The sequence below is a fragment of the Danio rerio genome, chromosome 10 (assembly GCF_052040795.2).
Source record: "Danio rerio strain M-AB ecotype USA chromosome 10, GRCz13ab, whole genome shotgun sequence".
NCBI classification, from domain to species: Eukaryota; Metazoa; Chordata; class Actinopteri; order Cypriniformes; family Danionidae; genus Danio; species Danio rerio.
This window is the reverse complement of record NC_141030.1, coordinates 45,661,480-45,676,541: the sequence shown is the minus strand read 5'-3', so window position 1 is coordinate 45,676,541 and position 15,062 is coordinate 45,661,480. Positions and strand designations below refer to the sequence as shown.

The 15,062-nt window shown below is 37.9% G+C and overlaps 1 protein-coding gene and 1 long non-coding RNA gene across 14 annotated transcripts in view; one reads left to right on the top strand and one right to left on the bottom strand.

The window, feature by feature from the left end:
• Nucleotides 1–13,443, bottom strand: part of rnf34b (ring finger protein 34b) — a 59,803-nt gene extending 46,360 nt beyond the window's left edge. For 4 of the 7 annotated variants that reach the window (XM_087269690.1, XM_087269689.1, XM_087269694.1 and 1 more), the window contains exon 1: nt 9,692–9,805. In XM_087269690.1, the coding sequence (XP_087125816.1) occupies nt 9,692–9,697 (6 nt within the window). In that variant the 5' untranslated portion in view covers nt 9,698–9,805. 7 annotated transcript variants of the gene reach the window in all.
• Nucleotides 1,398–9,809, top strand: LOC147842197 (uncharacterized). Of its 7 annotated transcripts, none has more exons than XR_015501609.1 (4): nt 1,398–3,446; nt 3,661–6,126; nt 7,193–7,376; nt 8,592–9,809. It is a non-coding gene; the product is annotated as an uncharacterized LOC147842197 (long non-coding RNA). The 7 variants fall into 7 exon arrangements; XR_015501610.1 differs by having other exon boundaries at nt 7,185–7,376; nt 8,592–9,807; XR_015501611.1 differs by having other exon boundaries at nt 3,661–5,744; nt 7,157–7,376; nt 8,592–9,805.
• Nucleotides 13,444–15,062: the final 1,619 nt, after the last annotated feature.

The window sequence follows — 15,062 nt, the reverse complement described above, 5'->3', positions numbered from 1 at the left end:
GATGCTCAAGACAGTTCTGGAGGTCATAATAATATAATAATAATAATACTGAACCACTTTGATGACAGACTTTAGCTGAGGCATTTCAGAGTGACCAAAACAACATATCAGATGTTTAACGATGTTCTCGAAATGCTGCTTTGTCCATTAATTCTGTCCCTTTGCAACTACTTTGGTTATCAAATGATCTATTTAAAAAATAATAATAATAAATCACATGACTCTTTTTAGAAGAGCATGCAGGAATTTATTCAGCAAATGTCTTTCCAATTTTTATGAGCATTTTCCAAATTTATGTGCATCTTGACATTTTAATTAAGCATTTTATGCAATATTGCAAAATGTAAATAAAAATAGGTGGATAAAAGCATAGCCACTGACTTTCATAGTATTTTTTGCTCCTACGATTAAAGTCAAAAGCAATTTTGTCCAACATTTTTCCAACAGAATATCTTGTTTTGTGTTCAGCGGTTAGGTTTAGAACCATTTCAGTCATTCATTCATTCACTTTCCTTCGGCTTGGCACGGCTTAATTTGTGCCAGAACAAGCCGGATCCAGCACCTCTGAAATCTGATCCAGCACCTCATTTTACCAATCCCCCTCATCACACGCACCCCCACCCAGCCTTAACCCACTCTTCACTTTCGTCCACGACACCTCTCCCTCCTCTGGTAACATGCCGGATCCGTTACAACGATTTGTTCCGGGACTTCGTAATTTACAAATGAAGCACTGCAGCTTAGTTCCTTATTAATCAGGGGTCACCACAGTGGAATGAACCGCCAACTATTTCAGAATATGTTTTACACAGCAGATACCTTTCCAGTTGCAACCCAGTACAAGGAAACACCCATACATTCTCCCACACACACTCATACACTTCAGCCAAATCAGTTCATCAAATTCACCTATAGCACATGGGCTTGGACTGTGGGGAAAACCGGAGCAACCGGAGGAAACCCACGCCAACACAGGGGGGTCCACTTGAGTCTGATGTTTCTACAAAACAATGAATCAGCACTTCAGATCCACAATGGATTATAAGACAGCAGATTCCTCATCTCTCCTCACACCTGCAGCTATGAAGAGAAGAAATCCTTGCACTGACAGAGACACATGGCTTCTAATGATTTCTGACTAATGAGCATTCACATGAGAGTCAATAATTACAGCAGCAGCAGCAGCAGATATGGGACTGTGCTGCTCTGAACATGCTGTTTACGGTGGCTGAGAGAGCTCAAATAAGCTGAAGGTTAAAGGTCCACTAACCGCTAAATATTTAGCAGTGTTTGTATGTCCTTTATGGCACAATTCATTAAAATAAGTGTAAAATAACATTCATTGTAATTTGATTTAAGAAAGCACCTGAATTGTTTTACATTTTGTGATTTTTCTTCAGTTGAATAAAAATCTATTTTCCATTCATATATTAACAAAATACTTTGATCATATTTAAAATTATATATAAACACTATTTTCCATTTATATACAGTTGTAACCAGAAAAGTAACCATTTAAAAAAGTCAGATGTTAATGTAACTAAACTTTTACTCTTAAAGGTAAGTTAGGATCGTCAAATGTGTTTCTGTTCTGCTTAATAGCAGAATAATGAGAGAGATTTGTTGAGAAATTGTTAAAACTTTTCTTGAAAGTCAAGTTTTCAAGCCTCTGAAAAAGCTCAGATGATGGTGTCAAGGTTTTGGAAGTTTCTGATTGGCTAATTGACAACATTTGAGTTAATTGGAGGCACTGTAGAATAGTATTTAAGGGTGCTTTCACATCTGTAGTTCCCTTCATTTGGTCTGGACCAAGGGTAATAAATGATACATTGTTGGATCTTCTGCCGTCTTTGGGTCGTTTTCACACCACACTGCTGGCTTTGGTCTGAACCAGTTGAAACGAACCAAAATGCAGTCATCTGACAAAATCCACATCTCTCATTGGCCAGATGTTGTTGAACATATTTCCTAAACTGCTTATTGATTGGTCAGAATTCACGTGCGGGAAAATTCCAGTGAACTCCCGCAGTTAAACAAAACCTTTTACTCTGGAGGAAATAAGTTCAAATGTGCTTTAAGGACAACAGAGTGAATGTTTTGGAGTGGCCATCACAAAGCCCTGATCTCAATCCTCTAGAAAATTTGTGGGCAGAGTTGAAAAAGCTTGTGTGAGCAAGAGAGCCAACAAATCTGACTCAGTTACACCAATTCTGTCAGGAGGAATGGGCCAAAATTCCTGCAAACTATTGTGAGAAGCTTGTGGAAGGATAGCCAAAACATTTAAACAAAGTTATACAGTTTAAAAGCAAAGCTAAAAAAATACCAAGGAAATGTGTGTAAACTTTTGACTGTCTAGAAATTAAAAACAAAATTCTCAAAAAGAAAATTCTCTAATTTTTCTGGCATTTAGCAAACGTAAATCATTTAGGTAATCCTAACGGGCCTAAAACAGTAAACATTTCGCATGATTTACTATCAGACATTTTTTTATGTTTATGTTCCTTTTTTTAGAGTGTATGTAAACTTCTAGTTTCAACTGTACTAGCAAAATAATTTGCAGTGTCTGCATGTCCTTTACTGCACAGAATTAATTAAAATATAAGTAAAATAACATTCATTACAAGTTGATTTAAAAAAAAGCCCCTGAATAGTTTTTCAATTTGTTATTTTTTTTTCTTTTAGTTGAATAAAATATTTTTTCATTCGTGTATTTCATCATTAAAGATTTTCTAAAAAATACTTTAAAAATCTCGTCTCGTTCTCGTGAACCCAATCTCATGTCTCGTCACACCCCTACTTTTAGGCTTTGATCCAGATCGTGCCGACAGTCGCTTTAAATTTAAATAAGATTGTGCTCTTTTCAAAAGAGGGCGGAGCTACAAAGGCCTGTGTTAGCATAGTGGTAGATTCAAAAACAAGACTAACTCATATGCTAATGAGGGAGAGATGGTCACTAGTGGGCGGGGCTTTTCCCCTCTGATGACATGTAAAAAGGGAGAATGTCAATCAAAGTGTTTCTGCAGACTGTTTTCATCAAGTGTGATTATAAACAAAACAAATAATGCATGTTTACCATTAGAAGATGGTTATACTCATAAATCGCTGCCACTCAACTGTGTTTAAACCCCTTATAAAAGTGATTTTTGCATAACAGGTCCCCTTTAATAGCATAGAGACAAATTCAGTTCGAAGACAAATTACTTTCTTGTATTAAATGATTTTTTTCAAATAATCTTTGTAATCATCTTCACTTTATTGTAAAATGACTGACATTTCTAATAATGATCATCTGGTAGAGATACGCTGTTCCATTTCCACTTTCAATATTAAACAGATGAAAGCAGATTATCTCCAGATATCCAACTCTTTCTTGAGTCTCGATGAATGCTAAACTATCTAATATTTTAGGCAAAATACAGCACATGATGCATCTTTGTAGAGCTCAAGTCAACTTTATTGTCAATCAAACCATGCAACAGTACATTACACAGCAGACTGAAATTGCGTTTCTCCCATACTCCAATGTGCAATTTAAAAAACAAAAATATGACACACACTAGACATAAACTAAACATTTAACTAATATAGTACAAGATGAATTAAATAATAGACACTAATAAACTGTGAACAGTTACCATATATCCTATTGTTCCAGCTAAGAGTATTAAAGAGCCCATATTATGGGTTTTTGAAAATTCCCCTCCATGTAGTGTGTAACACAGCTCTAAGTGAAGTGAAGTATCCAGCTAAGGCTTAAATCTGTAAGAGTACATTGTTAAAACGGTTGATTCATCTATAAAAGAGTCGACTCATAGCGCTTCAAACGAGTCGCCTTGATACCGAGTCATTAGGTGTTTCGCCATGACGTACGAACGAAACCAAGTTATTCACGTGCACGCGCAAACCCGGGAGTTTTCAAACCTGAGGCCCCGCCCTCTGACGCAGAAACCCAGACACACACACACACCCACAAACACATGCACACAAACATGCCGGTCGATTGAAGTAAACACTGCAGATGGATATTATATCGAGTCTCTACCCAAAGATGAAACCTCAGAATTATAACCAAGCAGTTGGAAACTACTGGAAACTTCTGCAAACTACATGCTACAAAGAATACTTCATCAGCATTTGTTAAAGGAAGGATCAGTAAAGAGTAACTTACTGCTGGACGTCAGGATGGGTTTCTTCCTCCATTTCTCAAGTGTAAGTACGTGCGATTAAAGTTGTTGCCTCGTTGACTCTAGCTTGCAAATGTATTTAGTTGGGATTTGTTACTTGTAACCGCGTGTACTGTATCAGGTTAACTGGCTATATTCTCTTATCACGTGCAAAGTCACGTTAAAAACGCGACGCGTGCTGCTTGGTTTACGGAGCTCCGTGGACGAGGAGTAGTGTGTGTGCGCGTGCGCTGTCGTCCGGAGGTATGTGTGTGTGTTTGTGTGTGTGTGTGCGCGCGTTGTCGTCCGGAGGTGTGTGTGTGTGTGTGTGTTTGTGTGTGCGCGCGCAAGGACGAGGGCAATGTGTGTGCGTGTGTGTGTGTGTGTGTCTGTGAAAAGAGCAGAGTGAAACAAGCTATGTGATCTCGACAGTTTTTGCTCAATAAAATAGTCGTCTGAATTTTCAAGTTCATCGACTGTATTTACATTGACCCACTGGCAGCTAAAATCCACGCCTACACTATCGAGCGTGTATGAACTGTGATTACTTTTATATTGCTGATTAGCTGTTTGGCTTTTCACTCTGACTGAAGGCAGTCGACCAATCGCAGCAGGCTGTCATCGGTCCAATTAGCGCAGATTAACTTCGCGCTAAAGAGGGGTTTGGGAACAAATGAATCACTGGACGATTCATACAGGAGTCGCTGGGATTATTAGGTAAAAATAAATGCAGATTATAAGACCATGAAAGTGTTTTTTGACCTTGCATGCATATTAGACTGTTGTTGGAGACCCTTACAACCAAAATATGACCCTATTTCATGTATAATATGGGCTCTTTAATACTGGATATCAGGATTATAATCACCTGCAATAAATAAATATCACACTAATCTACAACAACAGCCATTTAAAAACCTATTGCTTTTTTTCAGTCTGCATTGAAAAGCTTCTGTGCTCAGATTAAGAAAAGCAACGTCACAGAAGAGTAAATATCCTCAGAAACAAAGCTTTCTTCAGGAAGAGAGTTTGTCTTTTTGCTTCTCTGGGGAGATTCTGTGCTTTATTACATAAACCACAGAAAAAAAACAAAACAAAGGCAGACAGCGGTGCTCGAATGAATGAGGGGAATTATTCATAAAGCTGAATTATCGGCCATGCGATTAACCCTCTAATTACACCCACATACACTTTCCTACACAGCTGCTCCCTAAAGAAGTGAGGTCAACGCTAAGTTTAAAAATGGTCTCATTTGAACAGACTTTACTCACTTACCTTACTATGTACTCTTATTTCCTTTTTATGAGTTAGTTTCCTGACCGTTGCATATTTAATGAAGTTTTAATTGTATTTAATTATAGTCAAATTGTGACCTGAACGCCTTAGTTGAAGACTAATTCAAGTTAAATTATTCAGTACAAAAGATGCTGCATTCTATTCTGTAATTCGCTAAGACACTCATCGGCCACTTTATTAGGTACACCTGTCCGACTGCTCGTTAACGCTAACTTCTAATCAGCCAATCACATGGCAGCAAGTCAATGCATTTAGGCAGGTCAGACATGGGCTGCGTCCGAAACCGCCTACTACTCAATAGGAACTGCATTTGAATTTAAACATACTACTCTGCCGTTAGAAAAGTAAGTTCTATACAGTATGAATGTGAAAAGTATGAATGGAATTCGGACGTACTACATCCGCCATGAATTCTCTCACGGGGCATTATGGGATAGCGCAGCGTGCATGGGATGCGCACTTCAGAATCTCACCGGAAGTAGTAGGTCATTCGGGTACTTCTCGCCTACTGATTTTCGAATTCTATGAATTCGGACATACTACTCGGCTTGCATACTGATTTTAGCGTACTATATAGTATGGAAGTATGCGGTTTCGGACGCAGCCATGGTCAAGATGATCTGCTGCAGTTCAAACCGAGCATCAGAATGGGGTTAATTCAATGACTGTAAAAAATATGGACGACGCGACAGCCCTTTTTCCCATTGAACGCCTTGAGGGCAAAACGCCTGCTTGACGGGCACAAACTGTCGCAAAAGACTGCTGAAATTGGAGCCAGACATGCGCAGAAGGATTGTCTGATGGAGCCAGAGGAGGAGCCGCGAAAATAAGCAGAGTCGAGCTTCCAATCAAACGCTTTATGTAAAATCAACTACGCCCCCCGAACTTCTCAGCATGCGTTTGCTGTCATATCAACACAAATGGATGTAATAACGTTAACAAATATGAGGGTTTTATATATTCAATCGCGCCAGCTCCAGGCCGCATCGCATAACTTACTCGCGGCGTCGCGGGCTGATTCCGGCTCGCATGCGGCAGCGCCGGCTCGCTCGGCCGCCGCATCTGGCTCGATTGACTCGGACTGGAATCGGGCAGTGAGTCCAGGCATCCGGAGTAGGTCCAGCAGAGGTAACATTAGTCAGTCTGAGCTCTAAGAGATAAGTCTCCGGCAGGCGAGAATCTAGCCGGAACTGTGTTTTGCTATCTGGGTGGCTAGGCGTGTATCAGCAAACTAATAAAGCCCGAAAAAAGCCCTGAACTTAGCGAATAAACAGTGTTCCACCAGGATCATGTATGTCAGAAACTATAGTTTACTGCTGAACTCATTTTGTCATGGTAAAATAACACAGAAATCGAATAATAACATTTCAGTCTACTTCAGTCTCCTGCCGAAGCTCAGACGCCGCGCTTTGAGAAACTGTCAATCACAGCTGTCAATCACGATGACACGCCCTGCATTAAATTACTGCTAAAAACAAACTGTTTACAAAAATGAAGATCTGCACCTATTTCAGCACAATAACCAGTGCCTTAATCGACCAGAACTATCTTTCGGGACATTTTATTGCAAGTGTAATATTTTTTTTTATTTGGGCTCAAGTCTCCTTCATTAACACGGAGGAGGCGGGCTTTATGACTTGTACTGCAGCCAGCCCCCAGGGGGCGATCTAACGGCCGAAACCTTCACTCAAACGTAGGCTTGCGGCACACTTGGGTTAATTTAAGTGACTTAGAAGGTGGCATGGTTGTTGCTGCCAAACGGGCTGGTCTGAGTATTTCAGAAACTGCTGATCTACTAGGATTTTCACATGCTTTGAAGTGCTTTGCATCTTTTATTCGATGTTTGACGTAATCTCAAGTGAAACTCAAGTGAGGGTGTGACATGGACTAGCTCCTCCCATTTTAAACAAACAGCCAGTAGCGTTTTGTTTCATCACAGCTCTCCCAGTCAGAGTGGATGAGCTCAAGCACATCAAATGTAGAGCAGATAGGAAGAAAGGGGCGGGGCAAGTCAGACACTAGAGAGCATTTGATTGGTCAGAAGATTTGATGAGATAGTGAAGTATGAGAACAAAAACGTCAATCCATCTGGCGAAAGGGACAAACTGCAAACTTTGGATGTTTGCATGAGGTTTATATCTTCAAAACGCAAATGTTGTCACTGCTTTCAAGCACACTAGCTAAACTAACATCTAGTTTGTTTTATATTATTTCTGTATAACCTTTAAGTCCTGCAATAATCACTATTCTCACCATACAACTACATTGTAGAAGAAACTGCTGCATGACATGATACTATGTTAACACCATAAAACATTGTACGACGACATTTGCCACACACTGCACACATCCACAATCATCTCCATCGCTAATCTGACGTCATTATCACCAAGCACGAAATTAAAAGTCCCGTGAAGTGCTTTGAAATGTGCATTATTTATTCAATATTTCCCCTAATGTCAACTTAAAAATAAAGAGAGGGCGGGACATATAGTAGCTCCTCCCCTTTAAAAAAACAGCCAATAGCGTTTTGTTTTATTACAGCTCTGCCAGTGAGTGGATGAGCTCAAGCACATCAAATGTAGAGCAAATAAAAAAGTGGGCGGGGCATGTCAGATACTAGAGAGCATTTGATTGGTCAGAAAATTTGATGAGATAATAAAGTATGAGAACAATAAAAACGTCAATCCATATAGGTGAAAGTGACAAACTGCAAGCTTTGGATGTTTGCATGAGGTTTATATCTTCAAAACGCAAATGTTGTCACTGCTTTCAAGCACACTAGCTAAACTAACATCTAGTTTGTTTTATGTTAATTCCGTACGACCTTTAAGTCCTGCAATAATCACTATTCTGACGTCATTATCACTATACAACTAAATTGTAGAAGAAACTGCTGCATGACATGATACTATGTTAACACCATCAAACATTGTTCGACGACATTTGCCACTTACACACATCCACAATCATCTCCATCGCTAATCTGACGTCATTATCACCAAGCACGCAATTAAAGTCCCGTGAAGTGCTTTAAAATGTGCATTATTTATTCGATGTTTCACATAGTGTCAACTTAAAAATAAAGAGGGGGCGGGACATACAGTAGCTCCTCCCCTTAAAAAAAAACAGCCAATAGCGTTTTGTTTTATCACAGCTCTGCCAGTGAGAGTGGATGAACTCAAGCACATCAAATGTAGAGCAAATAAGAAAAGTGGGCGGGGCATGTCAGATACTAGAGAGCATTTGATTGGTCAGAAAATTTGATGAGATAATGAAGTATGAGAACAATAAAAACGTCAATCCATATAGGTGAAAGTGACAAACTGCAAGCTTTGGATGTTTACATGAGGTTTATATCTTCAAAACGCAAATGTTGTCCCTGCTTTCAAGCACACAAGCAAAATTTACATCTAATTTATTTTTATTTTAATTCCATACGACCTTTAAGTCCTGCAATAATCACTGATCTGATGTCATTCTCACAATGTATCTACATATTAGAAGTAACTGCTGCATGACATGATACTATATTACCACCAAATAACATTGCACCGATATTTGCCACTTGCAAACATCCACAATCATCATCGCTAATCTGACGTCATTATCACCAAGCACGCAATTAAATCGCGACATTTCAGCGGGGGAAACCACCTCTGTCCCGCTGACCGTCTGAATCGCTGCTTATCGCCAATCGCCATCCCCTGCACGGCCGCTCTGACGTCATAATCCCGGTTGCTATAATTTAATTGTGACGTTTTTAGCCGGGGAAATCACTTGTGTCCCCCATGACTGTCTGAGCCGCTTGTCCATTCATATCAGCTCATCATCATCATCATCATCCTCCACTGACTGCTACTGGTAAGAGGCGATCCTCCAATCTCACTAGAGAAGTGCGGCGATAAACTGGGTTACGGTGGTCGTACACTCTGTTCCGAGCGTCCACAGTCCACTGCACCTGTCCCGATATCTACTGATGCCGATAGCATCAAATCTCCCGCTGAACGACAATGAATGCAATGCAGCTGTCATCCAAGCAGACACTCTCAATGCAAAAGCGTGCACAAGAAGAATGAACGCACGCATTGCTATCTGCAGATGGTGCATGCAAACAACACAACTGATGCAACTCTTATTAACTCCGATTGTTTACATACCAAGCCTCGAATCGATTTATGGATATTAATAATTTTTGCTAATGATAAATCTCGATCTCTCATTTTACATACCTTCATTGCAACTCCCGTCTGTGAAAACTGTCGAATATTAAAGTGATTTTCATGGCAAGGACGCTCAGGAGCACTCCATTACGTCTTCTCTTTCTGTCATCCTTGTGTGTGTGTGTGTAGAAAAGAGCATAACGTAATGGCAAAGCGCGGCTCCGCCAATCCTGAAATAGCAAGGTCCGCTGGTATGTATAGCAGCCAATCGGCGTCGCTCCATCCGGCCAATGGGCGTGGCTAAGCGGCACGCATGTGTGCATGCATCGGGTTGGTGCAGCGACACTGTGAAGGTGTTTTCTCAACACATTAGAACAACTTTAGAAGCGGATTATGTGTATAATTATGCATGGCTTGCTCGGCTAGCCGTGCTAATTAAATTAAATTATACTCCAACCCTCAAATTAATCAATGAGGAAAATGAACCCAGCAGGCATTTTGTATTAAAAAATGTCTCAGGCCTGTAGCTTTTATCAAAAAGTGGACCTTTTTGCAGTTATACGCCTCAGTTTTTATTTAACTATGAGATTTAAATACTGCATTTTTGTGACATTTTTTGCTGCATTAGCTAGTCACATGCACGCATTTTTTGTTTTGAAGAAGTCTAATAGATGCCTAAACATAGATGTCTTGACTAAAACAAGGCTAAGTTTGTGCTGTCAGTGAAAATCTAATAGACATCTAAGAGTAGGCCAAAAATAGACTAGTCATCAAATACCCAGATTAGACAGACTAACCATGTGAAGTGTGTTTAATCTGTCTATTTGATGATTAGTCTCTTTTGTGGGATTCTTCGACATTTATTTGATTTTTACATATTTAGCCTTCTTTTAGCCATGACATCAATGCTAGACGTCTATTAGATGTCTATTAAACACAAAAATTTCTTGGGTAGTTCCCCAGCAAGCATTTTTTGTTTTTAAAGAAGTCTAATAGATGTCTAATAGACGTCTAAACATAGATGTCTTGGCCAAAACACGGCTAAATTTGGGCTGTCAGTAAAAATCTAATAGACATCTAAGAGTAGGCCAAAAATAGACTAGTCATCAAATACCCAGATTAGACAGACTAACCATGTGAAGTGTGTTTAATTAATCTATTTGATGATTAGTCTCATTTTGTGCTATTCTTGGACATTTATTAGATTTGAACATATTTAGCCTTATTTTAGCCATGACACCCATGCTAGACGTCTATTAGATGTCTATTAAACACAAAATTACTTGGTGGGTAGTTCCCCAGCAAGCTGTTTTCTTTTTTAAAAGTAGTCTAATAGATGTCTAAACATAGATGTCTTAACTAAAACAAGGCTAAATTTGGGCTGTCAGTGAAAATCTAATAGGCCAATAAGAATAACCCAAAAATAGACTAGTCATCAAATAAACAGAAATGAATGACTACACATATAAAGTCAGTCTACTCTGTCTATTTAAAGACTAGTCTAGTTTTGGGCTATCCTTAGATGTCTATTAGATTTTCACTGATAGATTTTAGTCTTGTTTTAGCTAAGCTATGTCTTTTAAACGTCTATTAATCACAAAATTGTTTGCTAAGTCAGCAATCAACATCCAGTTATTATTTGCTCACCCTCTTCCAATGCTACGCGCCCATATTTATTGTGTAACAAAATAATAAATAAGAAATCTCCATTTTGAGCTCGTCCATATAATGTTAGCAAATTTGATATATAATTTATGTAATGCTGAACTTGGCCATTTGTCTTTCTGCACGACTGCGTTGATGAAACTCTGTTGGCACAGCATCTAGATAAGGTGCACTGTTTTGAGAACTCAAGATTAATCAAATATTAAATACAATACCTAGAAATTCTCCCGATAAAGCATCCATGTGGTTCACATGTTAAAAAAAACAAGCAGGTATAGGCTTGAAGCTGGTTTAAACAGGTCCCTTCGGCTTAGTCCTTTTACTTATCAGGGGTCACCACAGTGGAATGAATTGCCAACTTTTCCAGCATATGTTATTCGCAGTGGATGCCCTTCTAGCTGCAACCCAGTACTGGGAAACACCCGTGCACATTCATTTACACTCATATACTGTAATTTAATTCACCTATAGCACGTGTGTTTGGACTATAGGGGAAACTGGAGTACCCTGAGGAAACCCATAACATCATGGGGAGAACATGCAAACTCCACACAAACATCCCAACTAATCCAGCTGGGACTCGAACCAGCAACTTCCTTGCTGTGAGGCCACAGTGCTAACCACTGAGCCACCGAGTCACCCTATTAAACTGGTTTCTTCTACTTTACGCTGGTTTTTTGCTGGTCAAGAGCTGGTTCTTTACTGGGACTAGCTTGTTATTTCCTGCTCATGTGTTGGTGACCATTGAACAAGAACCAGCATAAACCAGCATCAAGTGAGCGAGCTGAATTTCTTTGGACCAAAACAAGAAAATAGGCAGCAGATGCCCTTCCAGATGCAACCCATCACTGGGAAACACCCATACACTCAATCACACACATACACTACAGCCAATTTAGCTTACCCAATTCACTTATACCATGTCCTATGACTTGTGGGGGAAACCAGAGCATCTGGAGGAAACTACAAACTCCACATAGAAATGCCAACTGACCCAGCCGAGGCTCAAACCAGCAACCTTCTTGCTGTGAGGCCACAGTGCTAACCACTGAGCCACCGAGTCACCCTATTAAACTGGTTCCTTTTGGTCATCAACTACTCCACTCTGGTTTTTTGCTGGTCAAGAGCTGGTTCTTTACTGGGACTAGCTTGTTATTTCCTGCTCATGTGTTGGTGACCATTGAACAAGAACCAGCATAAACCAGCATCAAGTGAGCGAGCTGAATTTCTTTGGACCAAAACAAGAAAATACGCAGCAGATGCCCTTCCAGATGCAACCCATCACTGGGAAACACCCATACACTCAATTACATACACTACAGCCAATTTAGCTTACCCAATTCACTTATACCATGTCCTTTGACTTGTGGGGGAAACCAGAGCATCTGAAGGAAACTACAAATTCCACATAGAAATGCCAACTGACCCAGCCGAGGCTCGAACCAGCAACCTTCTGTAAGGAGATATAATGGTACCCATGGTTTTGGACATAATGTGTACTATTTGTATTGGTCTTTGCTTGTACTTGCTGGTCCCTTTTTGGTCTGGATCCTGACTAGCTTAAGAACCAGCTTAAGCTAGCTAATGAAAAACAACTTTAAAAATACCTTAGAATATAGTAGCTACTGTTTTTATTGCAGCAGGGAGTCTCATGTACATCTATAAACCAATATGGTTAACCTAAATTTCGGTTTGTTTTCACACCAGACTGTTTTGTTGACGTTTTACACATCAGCAGTATTCGCGCGACCAAATTGTGACAAACTAACATTTTATGATATATAAACTAATATTTTATGATATATTTATAAATGTACGTATGATATATAGCGTTATATAAATCTTAAAATGTAATAACTAATAGTACTTACATTTTTGTAGAGACGATCTGGCAGAAAGCGCGCGAACATATATATACTATACTATACTATAGTTGTTGCTATGGCTACTTCTTTAAGCAAATGCGATATCTCTTTAATAGCGTCAATTTTAATGCTGGCCTACTATGACTTAATAATATTTATGGATACTAAAACACTAGAGACAGTTAAAGGATTATGGCAGATGTTTGATGCTCCATTGCACAGAAAGTGCTGAAATCAAATTGTTTTCACAAAAATTACATGTCACGTGATTTAAAACTCACCCTTATCTGTGCTTTGACTATTTTTTTTTATCAAAACAGTCAAAAGAACCTTTTATTAATACGTATAATAGTATATTATATACACAAAGACAATTAGACATAGCATCCTGGCCAATAACCTGTCCTAAATTGAATTTAACATTAATTTCTGATGCATCACACTTTCATGCGTTTTATCTTACAATAACTGAGAAAGTACGTCATCTAGTGGACATATAGGTGAAAGACAATCCACACACATAAATAAACACATCATAAATATACACATAATTATTTAAAGCTGTGAAATTTCTTTTAGATGTGTCGTAAATCTGGGATACATTTCAACTTATTTAGCATTAGCATTAGCATAGCGGCGGATTTGAAATTGGAAATATGACAGTTATTTACAGATACAGTAACCACAATACAGGAGATAAACATTGTATTCATGTTCAGCCAAAGGGGGAACTCAGAGAGTCACATGACAGCTGAATGTAGTATCAGATTGCAGGAGAGATTTAGGCTATATGCGTCTTTTAAAAACGAAAGAGGGCAGCACATCCATCATCTGTCATTACACGTGGAGCATGTACCTGTACCTGCCAAAGCAAACAAACCTGAGAAACAAATAGGACACTTTATGAAATATGATTCCATTGAAAACTTAAGTTGAAACCAACTCTAACAAATAATATGCTAATAATATACATTTAAACAAAGACGTGGATTTCAGATTTGTACTATATTTAGAATTTTATGAATTAATGTTCAGAGAAAAATCATTTATTAAATAAATAAGTACAAAATAAAAATAAATAAATAGATAATTATAATAGATAATTAATAACATAAAATATATTAGTACAATTTTTAAAATATTTGATTTAGATGAAAACATGTTAAGAAACATTAGAATACAAATGTCACCAAAATTATATTAATGAATAAAAAAGTATTACTAAAATAATAAAATGTTGTAGAAAGATAAAATAATTTATAATAAAAATGTAAGATTCATTTAAATAAATTTAGTCAAATGTGGTCAAATAAATGGAAAGTAGAAAAAACTGTATAAATGAATTATATAAAATATAGATACATATACACACACACACACACACACACACACACACACACACACACACACACACACACACACACACATACATACACACACACATATATATATATATATATATATATATATATATATATATATATATATATATATATATATATATATATATATATATGATTTACCTTCTGCTCCCCTTCCGAATTTTTTTTTGAATATAATTACTCAAATAATTTAACTTGTACGCATATCCACAATATCTAAAAATAACAATATGTTAAAAAATAATTAAATAATTTATTAAACAAATAAATAAATAAATAATTAAATAAATAAATAAATATTAATAACAAATCATGTAATAATATTAACAACATAAAAAGGTGATTGCATATATATTTATACACTTTAAATGCATATCAATATCCCCAAAATCCCAAAATGAATAATGATGATAATGATAATTATAATAGTCATAATAATCTTGGTTTGTACTGTTCTGTTTGCCTTGTGTTGCTAATGGAGTTGGTGTCAGGAAGTGATTTCTTCATGTTACAGCGTTGCAACAAATG